General features: G+C 41.2%; 1 protein-coding gene across 3 annotated transcripts; it reads left to right on the forward strand.

Moving 5' to 3' along the window:
• Positions 1–6,214: 6,214 nt before the first annotated feature.
• fosb (FBJ murine osteosarcoma viral oncogene homolog B) lies at positions 6,215–15,262 on the forward strand. 3 transcript variants are annotated; one of them, XM_077612001.1, is made up of 6 exons: positions 6,215–7,877; positions 8,046–8,209; positions 9,736–10,119; positions 10,269–10,376; positions 11,120–11,434; positions 11,607–15,262. In XM_077612001.1, exons 1-6 carry the CDS (start codon positions 7,820–7,822, stop codon positions 11,670–11,672), a joined length of 1,095 nt encoding a protein of 364 aa, XP_077468127.1. In that variant the 5' UTR covers positions 6,215–7,819; the 3' UTR covers positions 11,673–15,262. The 3 variants fall into 3 exon arrangements, with proteins under 3 accessions (XP_077468127.1, XP_077468128.1, XP_077468125.1); XM_077612002.1 differs by having other exon boundaries at positions 12,122–15,262; XM_077611999.1 differs by having other exon boundaries at positions 11,120–15,262.
• Positions 15,263–15,318: the final 56 nt, after the last annotated feature.

Consider the following 15,318-nt stretch of genomic DNA (forward strand, 5'->3'; position numbering starts at 1 on the left):
ACGTTGCTATTAATAAATCCGTTGCTCTTGTCATACCACCTTGTGTTCGTTGTGAGGTCAACCTGATGGGGAAGTAAGGAGATTAATTCAATAGAAGGATAAGAACATTCTCACATCCCATAGAGAAATAATACAATGGAAATGCCCTAAAATAGAAAGCTTAGTTTCCTGTAAGAGCAGGTTTTCATGTGAACATTCTTAATTCTCATAAAAAACACAAATATTCTTTATCCCCGCCAATAGGAAACCTATTTTTTAAACTGGAGAATTATGATCAAACTTGCAGAATATATTCATAATAAAAAACAGAAGAGGTGCCAAAAAATATTTTTTTTCAATAAAAGTGCATTATCATGAGAGAAGAAAATATATTTTCAAGTAAACTATTATTTTCTGAAAACTTTTATCAATCTATATACTATATATACACTATATATACTATGTATGTGTGTGTGTATGTGTGTGTGTGTGTATGTGTGTGTATGTATATATGTGTGTATGTATATGTATGTATATATATATGTATATATAGATTGATGGTAAACATTTTCAGGACATAATAAAATATGTATTTTCTTCTCTCATGATAATGCACCAAAACGCCCGTTAAGAGGACTAACCGATTTGGTTTGCCAGCCAATCACATGTCTCATACATGTCGAGACAAATAAGCATTCACACTTACATTCACACCTACCGCAATGTAGACTTTTCAATAAGCCAACCATACATGTTTTGGTAAATGTGGGTGGAAGCCAAGTACTTGCAAAAACCCACACAACACAGCATGAAACTCAACCACCAATCAATGTGATACTTTTACATCGTAAGAATTAACACACATCTTGGCCCATCTACGTCACCGATATTTATTTTTTCTTAAACTTAGCCGTACAAGTTGTACGTCACAGAATTGGTGGAAAGCGTTGTAAAAATAATTTACCTTGAAGTAATTGTCTTTAAATAAACGGCAAAGTCTGGCGTCTGAACAGTGGTGTGCACACTTTTTATAGCTCCCTTCCACCAGAGCGTATGCGAGCCCCCGCCTTGATATCCTCGCTATGTTGATTCTTCTCATCCCTCCACCTGCTCCCTTGCACTCCCCCTTGCCTCCCCCCTCTCCAATCTGTCCCATGTGACGCCATGATGCTCTGACAGTCAGATTGGAGTCTGTTCTCCGAGGTGAGGCTGGAATTCTTCTGCCTCAGAGGCGGGGGCCGCCACTGCAAAAATAGCGATTGTAGTGTGGGGGTGGCATCTGGGGAGGGCCGCCGATGGTTTTTGGATAGTGTAAGCACGGAGCCATTGTAAAGACAGGAGGTGCTGGTGCTGTTGCGTAAGTCGGCCTCTCGTCGGCAAATTTAGCTCGGGCTTGCTCACGCATAAATTTGATGAGCGGCAGGATTGCGATCGTCACGGCTTGGGTATTTAAAAGTATCAGGATGCGTCGGCGTGTGTATTATTTGTAATTTTCGGTAGTTTAAAAACGTCGGACGTGGGTTGACGAGACAATCACAAATACCTAGGTCACCCAAAAGGCAGCAACCAGGGGCTCATTTGGGCCTGGATAAAATGAAGCTCATTAGAGGATGTTACTCTGTGACGAAACGAAGTCATGGAACAAATTGTGCCCTTAAGTCAAGGTAGCAACTGCACCTTTTTGATCGTGCCAATCAAAAACGTTTGTGATGCAGCTCCGATACGTACAATCGTTCAAGTACTTAATGACGCATCCCCGATGGCGTTAACGTGCACAGATGGGAGGAAGATAATATGTTCGAACATGGCGCAAATATCAAGTTGCTGCCGTCAGCCGGCCTCGCTTGCGTGCGTGCGTTCCGTACACCAAACGCCCCGCGGCAGCCGCGATCTTGAAATTAACACATCAAGCTCAACTTTTTCGTGTGGGCAAGTGTGCTTGTAAACACCCTGTAGCTATGGACCCGCGATGAAATCGTCAAGCGTGAGTGAGTGACCTGTTTTTAGAGGCACTTTTTTGCCGTGCTTTTTAAGTTAGTACTTTCAAAACAACATTTCCCACTGAGATCAATTAGAATGCTGATTTCCTTGAGTCAAACCTGCCCACATTACATGACCTTATTCACGTTAAAGGCAATGTTTCTTTATTATTTTGACATTATTCCTTGTCAGAGTAATACTTTGATGACAATCCATCATGTCACGTCATCTGGTGTGATTTTTTTTTAATGGCCAAAACAGACTATAAATGATCAATTCCTAGTCAACTGGATGGAAGAAATATTTTCACCACTCGAGTTGGATATATTTATTGATAGATGAACAATTGCAAAGTTGCAAAGTATGAAAATCTAAGTTAAACCAAATGGTTGCATACTATAGCAAAGTCTCTCCTGCTTTTTGTCATCATTAAAAATGAAAGAGGCAAAAATTCACAATTCATAAGTGAAAACCATCCATCTGGGTGGCACACAGGTGTAGTGTAAATAATGCAGATTACAGATGGTGAGATTAAAATTAGCTGTTTTTTTATGTAGCTCCAGTAAATGCCGGCCTGCTGTCTCGCTGTAAAGATTCTGGGATTATTCATGACGGCAGCTCTTTTCCCCAACTTGACAGTCATGACTGTCAGCTGTCAAAGGCACGAGTGGGGAAAATGCTTACGAATCATTTCCTATAAAAAGGGAAAAAAAAAGAAAATTACTGTCACCTGATGTTGATTTAACCAAATGTACATTGGTTTCAAACTCTGATATTTGGCTGGAAAGTAGGTTAGGAATGACGAGCTGCTTGAGTCTGACTCATGAGGGGCTGTGGAACACTGAAAGCCACTGAATGCATTTGGACTTGAGGCGTTTGACTCCCTGGCGAAGCGAGACCATCCACGGGGGCGCAATGAGCGGCGGCGGCGCTGACGATCAGAGCAGGGAAGGAAAAAACCCGCAGGGATTGTTTTGATGTTGTAGCGTTCTGGTAACCAGGAGGCAATTGCCAACTTTTTAATAAGTGCCTTGCCATTACGCCAACTGTCTAATTACTAAGTAGCTGAAGTTGAAGTGACCTTGCGTGACCTTGATGGAAAGACGTAGCACCGAGTAAGAAACTTCCGCAGTAGGAGGCGCTTTTTTTGTGATGTCATTGTTTACATTTCTCACGTTGCATCACGGTAGCGTGCGGCAAGAAACTGCGTATTTTAAGTGTGGTTGCTTTTTAACGTTTGAAGGAGGTTTTAGCGAGATGGATGATTCACTCTTGCGGTGTGGTCTGTTGTACTTTTGAGGACTGGAAATTTTTGTTGTTGTTATTTTTAATTCCGAAACAAGCCACGAAAAAATAGTTGAGGTTAATCAGCAGATTGAAACCAGAGTTTTGTCAGATTGGCATGTGCTTTTCTACATGTTGTTGTTCAATGTGCTTTATAATACTGGATTTGGACTCAAGTTCATAAAGTTGTGAGGCAGCCATATTTTCTTTATTAAAATCCAGATACATTTGCTGTAGTTTTTAAAAAAAATAATAATAACCATTTAATGACTGTCATTGAATTAAAGCCTGCGTAATGTTTGATATAAGGACATAAACGTCCATAAATCTGCATTTTCATATGGAAACGGGTAGCACCCTACAACTTGTTCAAATGTCCTATGGATAAGTGCACAACTATCATTTGACAAGTATTATAAAGCACTTTGAGACAGATTTAATTTTTGCATAATTATACTATACAAGGACATGGGTATGCTACTTTGACAGAACAGGGAACGCTCAGATTCCTACTAATTGAATTGAATGCTTTTATTGTCATTATATACTTCCAGCATGATCATGACTTTGTGCTTCGGAGAGGAAATTGGCCAAAAAGTAGTCTTAAGAGCAAATGAAAGAGCTTTTTGTCTCATGCACAAGCCAGTAAACACATGTGGATTTTATTGTTCCAAGCACACTTTAAATCAGTGAGAATCTGCAAACTATGCGTGCTTACAAGATGATTTATTACTGCAGCTAGGCTTGAGAGAAACCAGCAAGTTAGCTAAACTGTGTATGAGTAAATTCCAGAAGGGAGGGTGAAAAACTGGAAAATCCAAAAATTAGCATGCAAATGCCCTGTTTGCACTCAGCAAAACACTGAAGAAGCCCTCGGGAGTGTTCTGTTTTAGTCAGTTATTATTATCATTCAATCTGTTAGCGGTTTAACTGTCCTTACTGAGTTATCCCACGAAATGCCCGTGGGACTCTAGGATGGCGGGGATTCGGGTCCTTGTAAATTGCAAGATGCAGGAAATGCCAATCTGAACAAAAGCTTGGCATTTGGGATTACTTGCGATTCTGCTCCTCCGACTAAATTGTGCAACACGAGTACCAATGACTTGGCCTTCTATAATCATGCCACAAATCTTTACATTTATGTTTGTTTAGCATTTGAGAGCTTAACGTAGCAGGCCCCTAGTTTCCCCAGCTGTAATTTGACCCTAGACATAAACTGCGCTAATTCTTTTGTATGAACATATCGCCAATGGAAATAAACACCGAATGGCCAATGTCAGTTAGTACGTATACTGTGTGTTCTTGTGAATATTTCGCCCTTGTGGATTGTATTGCAATGGGAGATTTAATGAAAGGCTGACTTCAAAGTTGCTTTTTCTTGTAAACAGTCTTTTTCATGCTGAGATCATAACCGCAGTTTGAGGAGAGCTCGTGAAAAACGCTGAGTGAACATAGCAGTGAGGGATCAAAAAGAGAGGGTTCGGGACATTTTGGTTGGCCGACGCGATCATATTTCTCTCGCAGAGGCGGGGAGGGGAAGCCTTGAGGGCTTATGCAATATTGTGAGAGCCAGGAGGGGTGTAAACAAAACCACTGTAAAGTGGGACAGGCCTCGGCGTTGCACGGCAACGCGTATTTTGGGCAGGGAAAGTAGACAAACACGGCCAGCCTTCCAATAGGAAGAGATGGGGCTGGCCTCGTGAGCGAGGAGCATGCTAGTAACTTCCCGAAAGTATACTAAGAGACTGGGAAGCAAGCAAAACAAAAGCACGTCAGGAGGGAGAATTAAGACAAGACTGCTGGCTCTGTTGTAACCTGGCTTGCCTTGGCTGGAGTCTAGACTACCACGAGTAGCAAACAAACAACAAAAATATTTGTGGCCTGCACTCAAGAGAAAATAAAGTTGGTAACTGTAGTTTAAACAAAAACAAAAATCTACATTTTACATAGATTATTAGATTATGTTTTTCATCATTTTTTAAAACAAATTATACAAATATTGTTGTGACATGTATCTTTATTACTTTCCAGAAATACAATTACAACACTGATCTGTTTTTGAATGATTGGAGATGATTTTAATGCTCACCAATCTTATGGTAATATAGAAATATGTATATTGTAATGTTTGGGTATTACTACATTATATTAGTTTTAACTCATTGATCATTGAGACAAACCAGAGCTGCTCTATTTTTTTCTTTAATTATCCACATAGAAATTTTATAATATTGCCACTTACTACCACTCAAATTTAGGAAAACCATTTACAACCTTCCCACTGTTTTAAGGCCATCATATATAAACTCGTTGACTGTAACGGACGTCTATAGACGTCCATTTGTACCCAGATGGGCAGGCTGCACTAAACGTATTGAACGTGATCATTTTTCAAATGTTTTGGTGTTTATCATTGGCATTGAATGAGTGTAAATGTATACAACAATTTACTTTAGCTGTGTTTCTTTCTCTAAAGGGGAATGGTGTAGCATCGTACCAAGTTAACTCGGTCTGTTAGCCACCTAGCTTAGCCCGGATAAGTACAGAACGGAAATGAGTGGAGTAATAACAACAATGACTCAACCTTGGGGGGGTTGGGGGGTATGAACGAGTGACAGTAACTGGTGGTTGGTCGTGCCGCTGACAAACGGTGACCGGTAACGCGACATGACGAAGGGGAAAAAAAAACTTCGAAGCTCTCTTTAACCTCACTGAGAACCCGGAAGTGGCGTCGTGTAGCGCTGCCGCCGCGTTGCTATAGAAACCGTTTACTGGGAGGCACAACATGCGAGGTGGGGGCAACAGCGGTGTTGCCATGGAGACAGCAAGCGACACACGCGCACGGAAGCACATGTTTCTTCTCATCTATTCGAAAAATATCGACTATTTGGAATTGTTGGTGTAAACAATTTTTGTGTTTGTTGGTTGCATAGTCTTTCGATTTCCCTGGAAGTGGGAAGGAGCCTCCATAACGAGGTGATTCATGAGGAGGGACTTGAGTACCGCGGCTCAATCACGGTCTCCGTTGTTCTCTGACGTTGCTGGAGCTCTGACAATCCCGACAACCACCTTGTTCATACGTACACTTGCATTTTGTCCTGTTTTGATTCCCATTCACAAGTTGCCACCTCCAGTTCCCCGGATGGAGGTCCCCCACTCGATCATCTTTTATTTATTCCCACTAGTGCCGGCAGTAGGCCACCATCATGAATGACATCATTGCGTTTTACATTCTGACAGGATCCCATTTCCGTCATTGCTTCCCACTGCGCCGTTCAAATTAGCACATAAAACTGTTTATCCGCGTATTGCACATGTTAAGAAAAATTACCCATCAAATTCACGTTAGGGCGGCATGGTGATGGAGTGGTTAGTATGGTGTGTGGGTTTTCTCTGGGTATTCCAGGTTTCCTCCCACATCCCCAAAACATGTGCTAGGCTAATTGGATGCCAAATTGTCCCTATGTATCAGTTTGAGCGTGACTGCTTGTTTGTCTCATTGTGTTCAGCACCCCCCGCAACCTTTGTGAGGATAAGTGGTATGGAAAATTATTTCTTATTAAAATACAACAAAATATAAAAATAATCGCAATTGGGATTCCCAGAAAAATTACAGTATAATACTTTCATGTTCATCTATTTCAATATTATGGACGTGATTTATGAAAAAGTGTACTTATTGGATTCTGGCATGGAGTCATCCAGTTAAATGGAGTATGTCAATGAAAATGATCTTCCATTGTGAAGGCTGCAAAATCTCAAGAGTTCTTAAATAGGTGTGTCCTGAGAATTGAAGCATCAAACAAGTACAGAGAAAATGAGTTTCCAAACGTCAGTCACACCCGTGCCTAGATATACTATAACTGTTAAACTGACACTCTAAATGGCACACACAACTTTTATTCATCTTTTCCTAGAGAACTTAAACAAAAGATGATATGACAAATTCTCTATCACCGATAGTTTTTTTGACTTAAAAAAAAAAAATCTATGTGGAAAGTGCAAAACGTGACACAATTCACCTCTTATTTAAACAACATTTTACTGGCAATACTCTACTGTATATTATCCTGCTGACCAAGGCATTGTCACCCGATATAATGATTTTTCCACACTTGTGAAACTTAAAAAGTATGAGTTTCCGAAATAGTCAGACGGTGAGAATCACCCCCTCGGTGTTGGGTACGATTCCCAAAAAAGAAAGGCGTCTATTATTATCTGTTGGCGAGGTAAGCTTTAGCCCGTTCCAGCGCGAGAGGGAATCCCTCGACGTCACCAAGGATACCAAACACAACAGCGGTGGACAAATATGGGCATGTACGTCAGCGGAACCCCGAGGCGGGGCTTCCGCGTCGCAGTTGTAGGCTCCTCCAGGAGGATTCATTCATAAGACAAAATCTGCTCGTTTGTACCGTAATTCCGCCTGCGATCGCCTGGTCGTGCCGCCGAACGGACTTTATGGATCTATCAAGCTTCGGATTCAAGTCATTTGAACGATCATAAGGAAGGAAAAACACTTGTTCGGAACATTTCCTCCCCGCTTGCTGGCTGCGGGGAAGCCGATTAAAGCTTTTTCATGCAACTTTTTTGGAAAGACCCCAGGAGCACCTCACCGGGAAAAGGCGACAAGACGAGTAAGTAACTTTATCGTTTTTTTACGGACACCCAGGCATTATATAAAAATAGTTAATTACTCATTTAGTTTTGTCAGTATATAAAACATTTTTATAGCTATTGACAGACAGCGCTAACAACCGAACTTATTTCTCGAAAGCCGAATGTATGTATTTATTTATTTGCAGGCAGCAGCAGCGACACCCATCTCGGCCCCCGCGGGGAAATGTACCAAGGGTTTCCCGGCGACCCCGACAGCGGATCCCGTGGTAGTTCCTCCCCGTCCATAGAGTCCCAATATCTTTCCTCCGTGGACTCCTTCGGCAGCCCGACGACCACCAGTGCTCCGCAGGTAAATCGGAACCGACGAACCCACGGGAAATGTTGTCTAAATGTGTGTCACTGTACCCGGAACTGCCGAGATCGATACGTTCCATATTTATACACGCGTTATTAGTGCTTTCAGGGGTGTTTCGTGTTAAACAAACATGTTTCCGAGTAGGTACAGAGCGGGGGAAAATGTTTAAAAGTCCTAAATTGGGAAAACGTGCTCGCATCGTGGTACCGGTGACACAGCTGCAAGATTTACTACGTCACACGCGAAGCTCCGCCCCTTGAGTCTCTCTCTCCCTCCCTCCCTTGCTCACGCTTTCGCTGACGTAAATGGCCGTTCTATTTTGGAATGTTACGTCGCGTTGTCAAGGGGAACACTAGCCGGGGGTGTGACGAGGAGGGAACAAGAATGAGGAGGGACTTCGGGGTGACGAAAGGACGCGCACAATTGCTCAAGGCGGTGTTTTCTTGTCCTTGATGCTTTTCTATGCCAGATCCGAGAAATTCCTAAGATTCAGCCAGCAAAACAAAAAAACGAGCAACCAAACAGGAAAAGCCAGGGATTCCCATTTGCGCCGTTTAACCCGTTGTAGGCACCTGACTATTTTGAGTCATTTAAAAAACGTATTATATATAATAATCTACTTATATTATATGTTATCCACGTTCATAAACATCGTATTTTGGACCTACTTTTTGAAGTGGGAGGGCTGGCAATGTGACAAACTCATTTAACGCTTTTCCTACCCTTTGAATGTATGTGTGCATTGTGTATTTATACTATATACATATTTACATACATTATTGACATCCCGCCCAGTTTAAATATATTGGACGTCTGTCACGTCAATGGCAAATAAGTTCATATGTCGGCTTCTCGTGTGTGTGTGTGTGTGTGTATGTGTGTGTGTGTGTGAATAGATGATTCAAATTATACAAATGAATAGAAAATTATGTATAAATAAATAGGCCCTGTATGAATGAATGAATCAATATAATATAAAACATTACAGTACAGTCACAGTCATTCCGTGGTGGACGTATGGGCTTGCGGAACAAAAACGCTGTTATATTTTCTTACAGAGATAAATGGAATTGACGGGAACTTTGAGTGATCATGTTTCTCTGCCATTGATGATGCTAGGTGTCCAATTTATTTTAAATGAAAGGGTTTAGCAATTGAATGATAGACCTGGGTTGAAATCAAAGTACCTATGTTTGGCAGATATGTCCATTTATTTATCAACATTATTCATTTATCATATTTATTTATGTATATTTCAGCAACACACTTATTTATTTATATATTTATTCATGTATTTATTTATTAACCCACTTATTACCTATCTATTTATGTCTAAAATGCCTTTCCTATTTCTGCATCCTCACCCCCTCGCTACTGTGACAACGGAATTTCCCGAATACGGGATGAATAAAGTTATCTAATCCAATCCAATTCTGCTTTAACATACAAAATACTCACAGTTATTCCACAGTTGCTCGATTAGCATTTATGACTACCTGTCCATCGTGTCTCGTGCCCAGGAGTGTGCGTCAGCTGCGGCCGGCTTGAGCATCGTGGGCAGCGGACCCGGAACCAGCAGCGCAGGGGAAATGCCTGGCTCTTTCGTGCCGACAGTCACCGCCATCACCACCAGTCAGGACCTGCAGTGGATGGTCCAGTCCACCCTCATCTCTTCCCAGGCCTCGGGACACAGCGGCACCACCGGCACCTCCACCATGACCCGGCCGGTGTCGCTGGTGGACCCCTACGACATGCCGGGCCCGAGTTACTCCTCCGGTTCCGCGTTCACTCCTCCCAGTTTGGACGCTCCCGGCCCGGCGCCGGGTCCCATCCGTCAGTCCAGAACCCGTAGCCGCCGCACCCGAGAGGAGTCTGTGAGTGAAGACGGAGATGTTGGTGTGTTAGTAAGTGTTTTGTGCTTGGACGGTGTGCTTGTTGGCCTTTACACACGCTCGTAAAGAAAGTAACAGACACATAAATAAGTCGACCACGAGTGATGTTACATGACGGCTTCTTACAAACACTCTTTAACTTCTTTATCTCTTCATCATAGCTCACCCCCGAAGAAGAAGAGAAACGACGTGTCCGTCGGGAGAGGAACAAACTGGCCGCTGCGAAGTGCAGAAACCGCCGACGTGAGCTCACAGACCGACTGCAGTCGGTGAGAAACTTAGAAAAGTCGAACATCACATTGTAAACTTGAACCTAAGGTGTGCTACCCACAAATACCAATCAATAATTCCGTGTTGCTACAACTTATTGAGGGACAACATGAGGTCTTTAGTTGGTTTCAGAGTAGGAACCTTCAGATTCTTGTTGTTCCAATCACCATATTTTCTCGCATATTAGCTGCCTCCGCGTATAAGCCGTACCCTTAAAATTGCCTTTAATTCGTTGAATTTGACAATTTCTCTCGTATAAGATGCCCCCCTGATTCACAATTTTTACCTCCATATTCATGGTTTTAATAGAAGGGAAAATCTTAAGAAAAATCATCGCAAAAGTGCGTTTTTTCACGTTATATGCAAGATAATTTTTTTCTTGAATTTGATTCATAGACGTCAAAATAAATTTTGTTTAGCGTTTCTCTTTTCTCTATTTTGAAATAAAAGACCGTATCGGGCGCATTGTCTTACGTTATGGCGTTTCGTCTTTGTCAGCTTGCACTTTCGTGGCAAGTCTAATTTATGCGCAAATAAGCCGTAACCTTGATTCAGTCATCGTTTTTTTTGCGACAAATATGGCGTATATACCAGAAAATACGGTAATCAATTTCAATCTAAGATTGTTGTCAAACATCAGTAGGGCTGTTGAGTCCTTTGAGTCGTTGGCTAGTTACAGTACTTTCAGTAGAAACCTCAACGTCCTCTAACGCATTCTTCACTCACGCTGGGTCCTGAACAGGAGACGGACATCCTGGAAGAGGAGAAGGCCGAGCTGGAGGCCGAGATCTCTGAGCTGCAGAAGGAGAAGGAGCGCCTGGAGTTTGTCTTGGTGGCCCACCAACCCAATTGCAAGATCATGTACCAGGAGCAGCCCCAACCAAGCGGCGTGCAACTCCCTGCCCAGACCTTACAAGCACCCACTTCCATTGTGGACTTGGCTGTGAAGGAAGACTCTTTCTACCTGCCCTACACGGGCCACCCATCCTCCACACAGTCCCAGATTCCTCCACAGCAGCAGCAAGTGCAGCAGCCTCAGCCAGGAATGATACAGGAGGTAGAGTTTTCTCGTTCTTTCTATGGCCCGAATGAGGCAGTGGCGCCTGGCGGGCCGTGCCTCATGGCCGGTGGTGGCGGTGGCGTTGGTGGTGGTGGCAGTGACCATGACAATGCGGGCATGGCCGGCCACAGCGCTTCATACACATCTTCATTTGTGTTCACCTACCCAGAGGGAGCCTGCGGGGTCAGTGCCAACCATCGGAACAGCAGTAGCGAGCAGTCATCCGATTCCTTGAACTCGCCTTCCCTCTTGGCGCTCTGACTGACCGACCAAACGTGCACATACCTTAACGCTCGCTGAGTTAGGGGACTGACTGTCTCCTCCAAGCCCCCCCATTGAGTTAAAGAACAAAATTATGGCGCATTTCAAGAGAGAGACGGATTCCAATTGCTTTTTGTCAATCAGAGAGAGCGCACGTGAGATACAGATTAATCTAAACCCGGCCTTAGGCGAGCTGCCCAAACCGCATCGGTGCCACCCACCTCGTTCCCTCTAAGGGTTTTTCATCCATGCCTCCTTTTCCACCCTCCTCCTTTGCCCATTGCCCAGAGGAGAAACACTCACTGCTAAACTCTTCATCTGCCCGACTCAGCTTCCTCATGCTTGGACGTCGGCGATCACCACGTTATTTCAATTCTTCTGCCGTTTCTCCTCTTCTGTCTTTTGTTTTTCTCCTCCTTCAAGTCCTCTACGCCTGAGAGCCCGAAGACCCCTTCCAGTCCTTGGGACCTTGAGTGAATGACCCCACCTAACACTCGCACACACCTTAACCGCTCCCCCTTCGACCAAGACCGCGATTCTGCAGGGTGTTCCTAAGGAGCCTACCCTTCAACGGGTGCCGCCAGTCGACATTCGGACATCCGCTTGATGCAAAAACAACAACAAAAAAGCAAGGCGGGGTTCTTTGGATGAGCCATTTCTCGGTGAGAAGACGCGATATCTTGATTGTCCTTCTAGAGCTGCTTTTGTTGTTGTAAACCAAATGCAATGCAAGCAAAAAAAAGGGTATAATCTCATAATCTCACTAATCCGAGAATTCATTCAAGATTTCTCGATAGTTGACAATGTTTCCCATTTAAGTCCAAGGGCTTCTTCAGTTCTACATTTTTATGTTCCGTGTTCAACAATATGGAGGACATTGCCACTACATAAAAGTTAAATTGAAGAAGTCTTGGATTTTAAGGCTAAGAGCCTTATAAGAAGATTCCAGTTGCCTTTTATCAACCTTTGCGAAGGGGTGCCCTCTCGGTTAAACGCATCACCATGCTGCCGTGGTTTTTTGGAGTGTCCGCTTTGTGCTTTTCCCATTTGTTTGCCTTTACTGGGAATGGCAGAAAAACCTCAAAACATCAGGCATGCACGCAAGTGCAACAGGCCTGTTTATTTCTTTCTTGAGTGAGGTTGTCGCCGAGGCTGACCCAGAAACAAAAAAGAGGCATCAAAGTCCTCTCTTTGTCTGTGAATTTGTGCCAATTGTTTCTTCTCGTATGATCCAGTGAGACTTATGACATATTTCAATGTCTTTTTTATGCATTTGATTGTTCTGCTTTTATTGTACCGCCTCCCAATCCCAGTCCACTTCCAGTTTTTACTGTTATAGTCGCATCATAACTAAGATTCTCCCCCATTATTTCAATGTTTTCATGTGGCAACTTTGAAAGCATGTTGTGCACTTAAAAAGTTTTTTCGTGCGTCGAAAGTAAAAAAAAAATTGTTTCAAGTCTGTATGCCTAAATGTATAAAGATTTAAATATAGTATAAGCGTATTTGCTATGATTGTCGAATATGAATGTGTTGCAGCTCTAAAGGGGATATTTTTATCAATGAAGAGGTTTGAACAATATTATTGAGGTTTACTTAAAAAAAAAAAAGAAAGAATATTTTTCTATGAAAGAGAAAAAATATATAAAGATAAATTGATAAGGAAAAAAAGGCCCTATCCCTTAAAATGAAGCATGATGTCATTGCTTCTTGCCATGTGTATTTATGTTTTATAAACACTATAAAGCACTATAGAAGACAAAGTCAATGTATGTGTGTAACTATGATTATGTTACAAGGTTTGTGGTGAGGCCTTTTGTTTGTCTGATTTTTTATTTTATTTCTGTGAGGTCTTACACAAAGCTACTGACAACAGCACTTTATCTAAATTAAAAAAAAAACAGTATACTGAAGTCCCTTTACATTTACACAATGTTATCTAATATCGTGTATCTGCCCTACAATCAACAAATAATGTTGTTCAATAATGAATTCAAAGGTGTATTTGAAGGATAAACATATCAGTTTATAATACAGACGTTATTTTGAATTTTAAAAAAGAACTTTACATCCAAATAATGGCAAATTGTATACTTTTATCTCCTGGTGGTTGTTTGTGCTCAGAGAATACATTGACCACACTTTTTAAATTATGTTGGAGATGGCTTTTTGACAATTTTTTTGTGCAAATGTGACAAGAATATGTTCTGTCGTGTCAGAATAAGCATAAAACATTCACTAGTTCTCATGTACATAGTTTGTTCTTCTTTGTGGTGCTATTTTACAATCACGAGGGGAAAAAGACAGTTTCAGGTTACTCGGTTCACATTTGGTTTACATTGATTCCAGACTTTATAGAGAAAAAATTGGATTTCATAATGCAGAATCTCTGGAAGCATTCAAAAAAAAAATACATTTCCATTGTGATACTAACCACAGTTGATAATTCAAAAATATGAACTGCAACATTGAATGTGTGAACGCCCCAGAAAACATCATTTCTTACCTTTCGGGATTGCTTTTACTTTCTATAAATATGACGCAAACAATCCGCTTGTACTGTACAACAGCTGTGATAGAATTAGCATCAACTAAACAAGAGTTGCTCCTATTTTTCTATGATGAAGTGAATGTTGCAATGTATTTGTATTATTCTGCACAACTCTCATATCTACACATTATTGTGTTTTTTTGGTAATGAAATGCAATACTGAGGCTCTTGGATGAACATAATGTAGCAAATATCAGTCAGGTGTTATAAACTGACAGCTACTATATGTCCAATGTAAGGATGTATTGCTATTAGAATTTCTTTCTAATATCACAAATTTTCAGCAACATTTTTTTTATGGAGAAATGCTACCAATAATTTGTTTTTCCCGGACACTTATTGGTATCTTTTAGGCTACACATGTTATTTGTATCCATGTTTCATTTAATGTACATTTCATTACTTTGTTTTGCTGAAAATGTCATCATTTTCACAAAGTATACTGACACAGCTTAGGTTAAAACAGTGAAAGAGCCAAAGATATCTTGCTGTATATGTGACAATAACTTACTTTTTTTGTTTACTTATATTTACAGATACATATTGACATCAGGGTGCTATAATATGTTATTATTCTCTGCATATGTAATGTCAAAAAATGATGGACATTAATATACTTTATTTTTCTAATCTTAATGTCAGGCCTAAACTTGAAGAGGACCAAAATATATGTAACAAATCTGTTCAGATATAGTATATATTTAACAATTTAATGTCTTAATGTCCACATGATTATCTGGGACCTTTAAATAAATAGGATTATGTGATTTTTTTTTCCTATCTGATGATTGCAGTTCACTTGTAAAGGGACTGTGGTAATAATCAGTACAACACAGAGATGCATGTCTCTTGCTTAAAAATGAGAGTTATCATACACGTTTTGCCTTTGTGTATTTACAAATATACAGTATTTGGGAAATTGTAAAAAAAAACCTGAAAGCATGTGTACATTTGGAACATGTTGCCTGAATGATCAATCAAATTTACCTATCAAAATAAAATATGTAATCTTATTTTTTCTTTGTGTATGTGCATTTTCGATTTTTGCACTTATTATCATAATTACCAA

The sequence above is a fragment of the Stigmatopora argus genome, chromosome 10 (genome assembly GCF_051989625.1).
Source record: "Stigmatopora argus isolate UIUO_Sarg chromosome 10, RoL_Sarg_1.0, whole genome shotgun sequence".
Classification (NCBI taxonomy): Eukaryota; Metazoa; Chordata; class Actinopteri; order Syngnathiformes; family Syngnathidae; genus Stigmatopora; species Stigmatopora argus.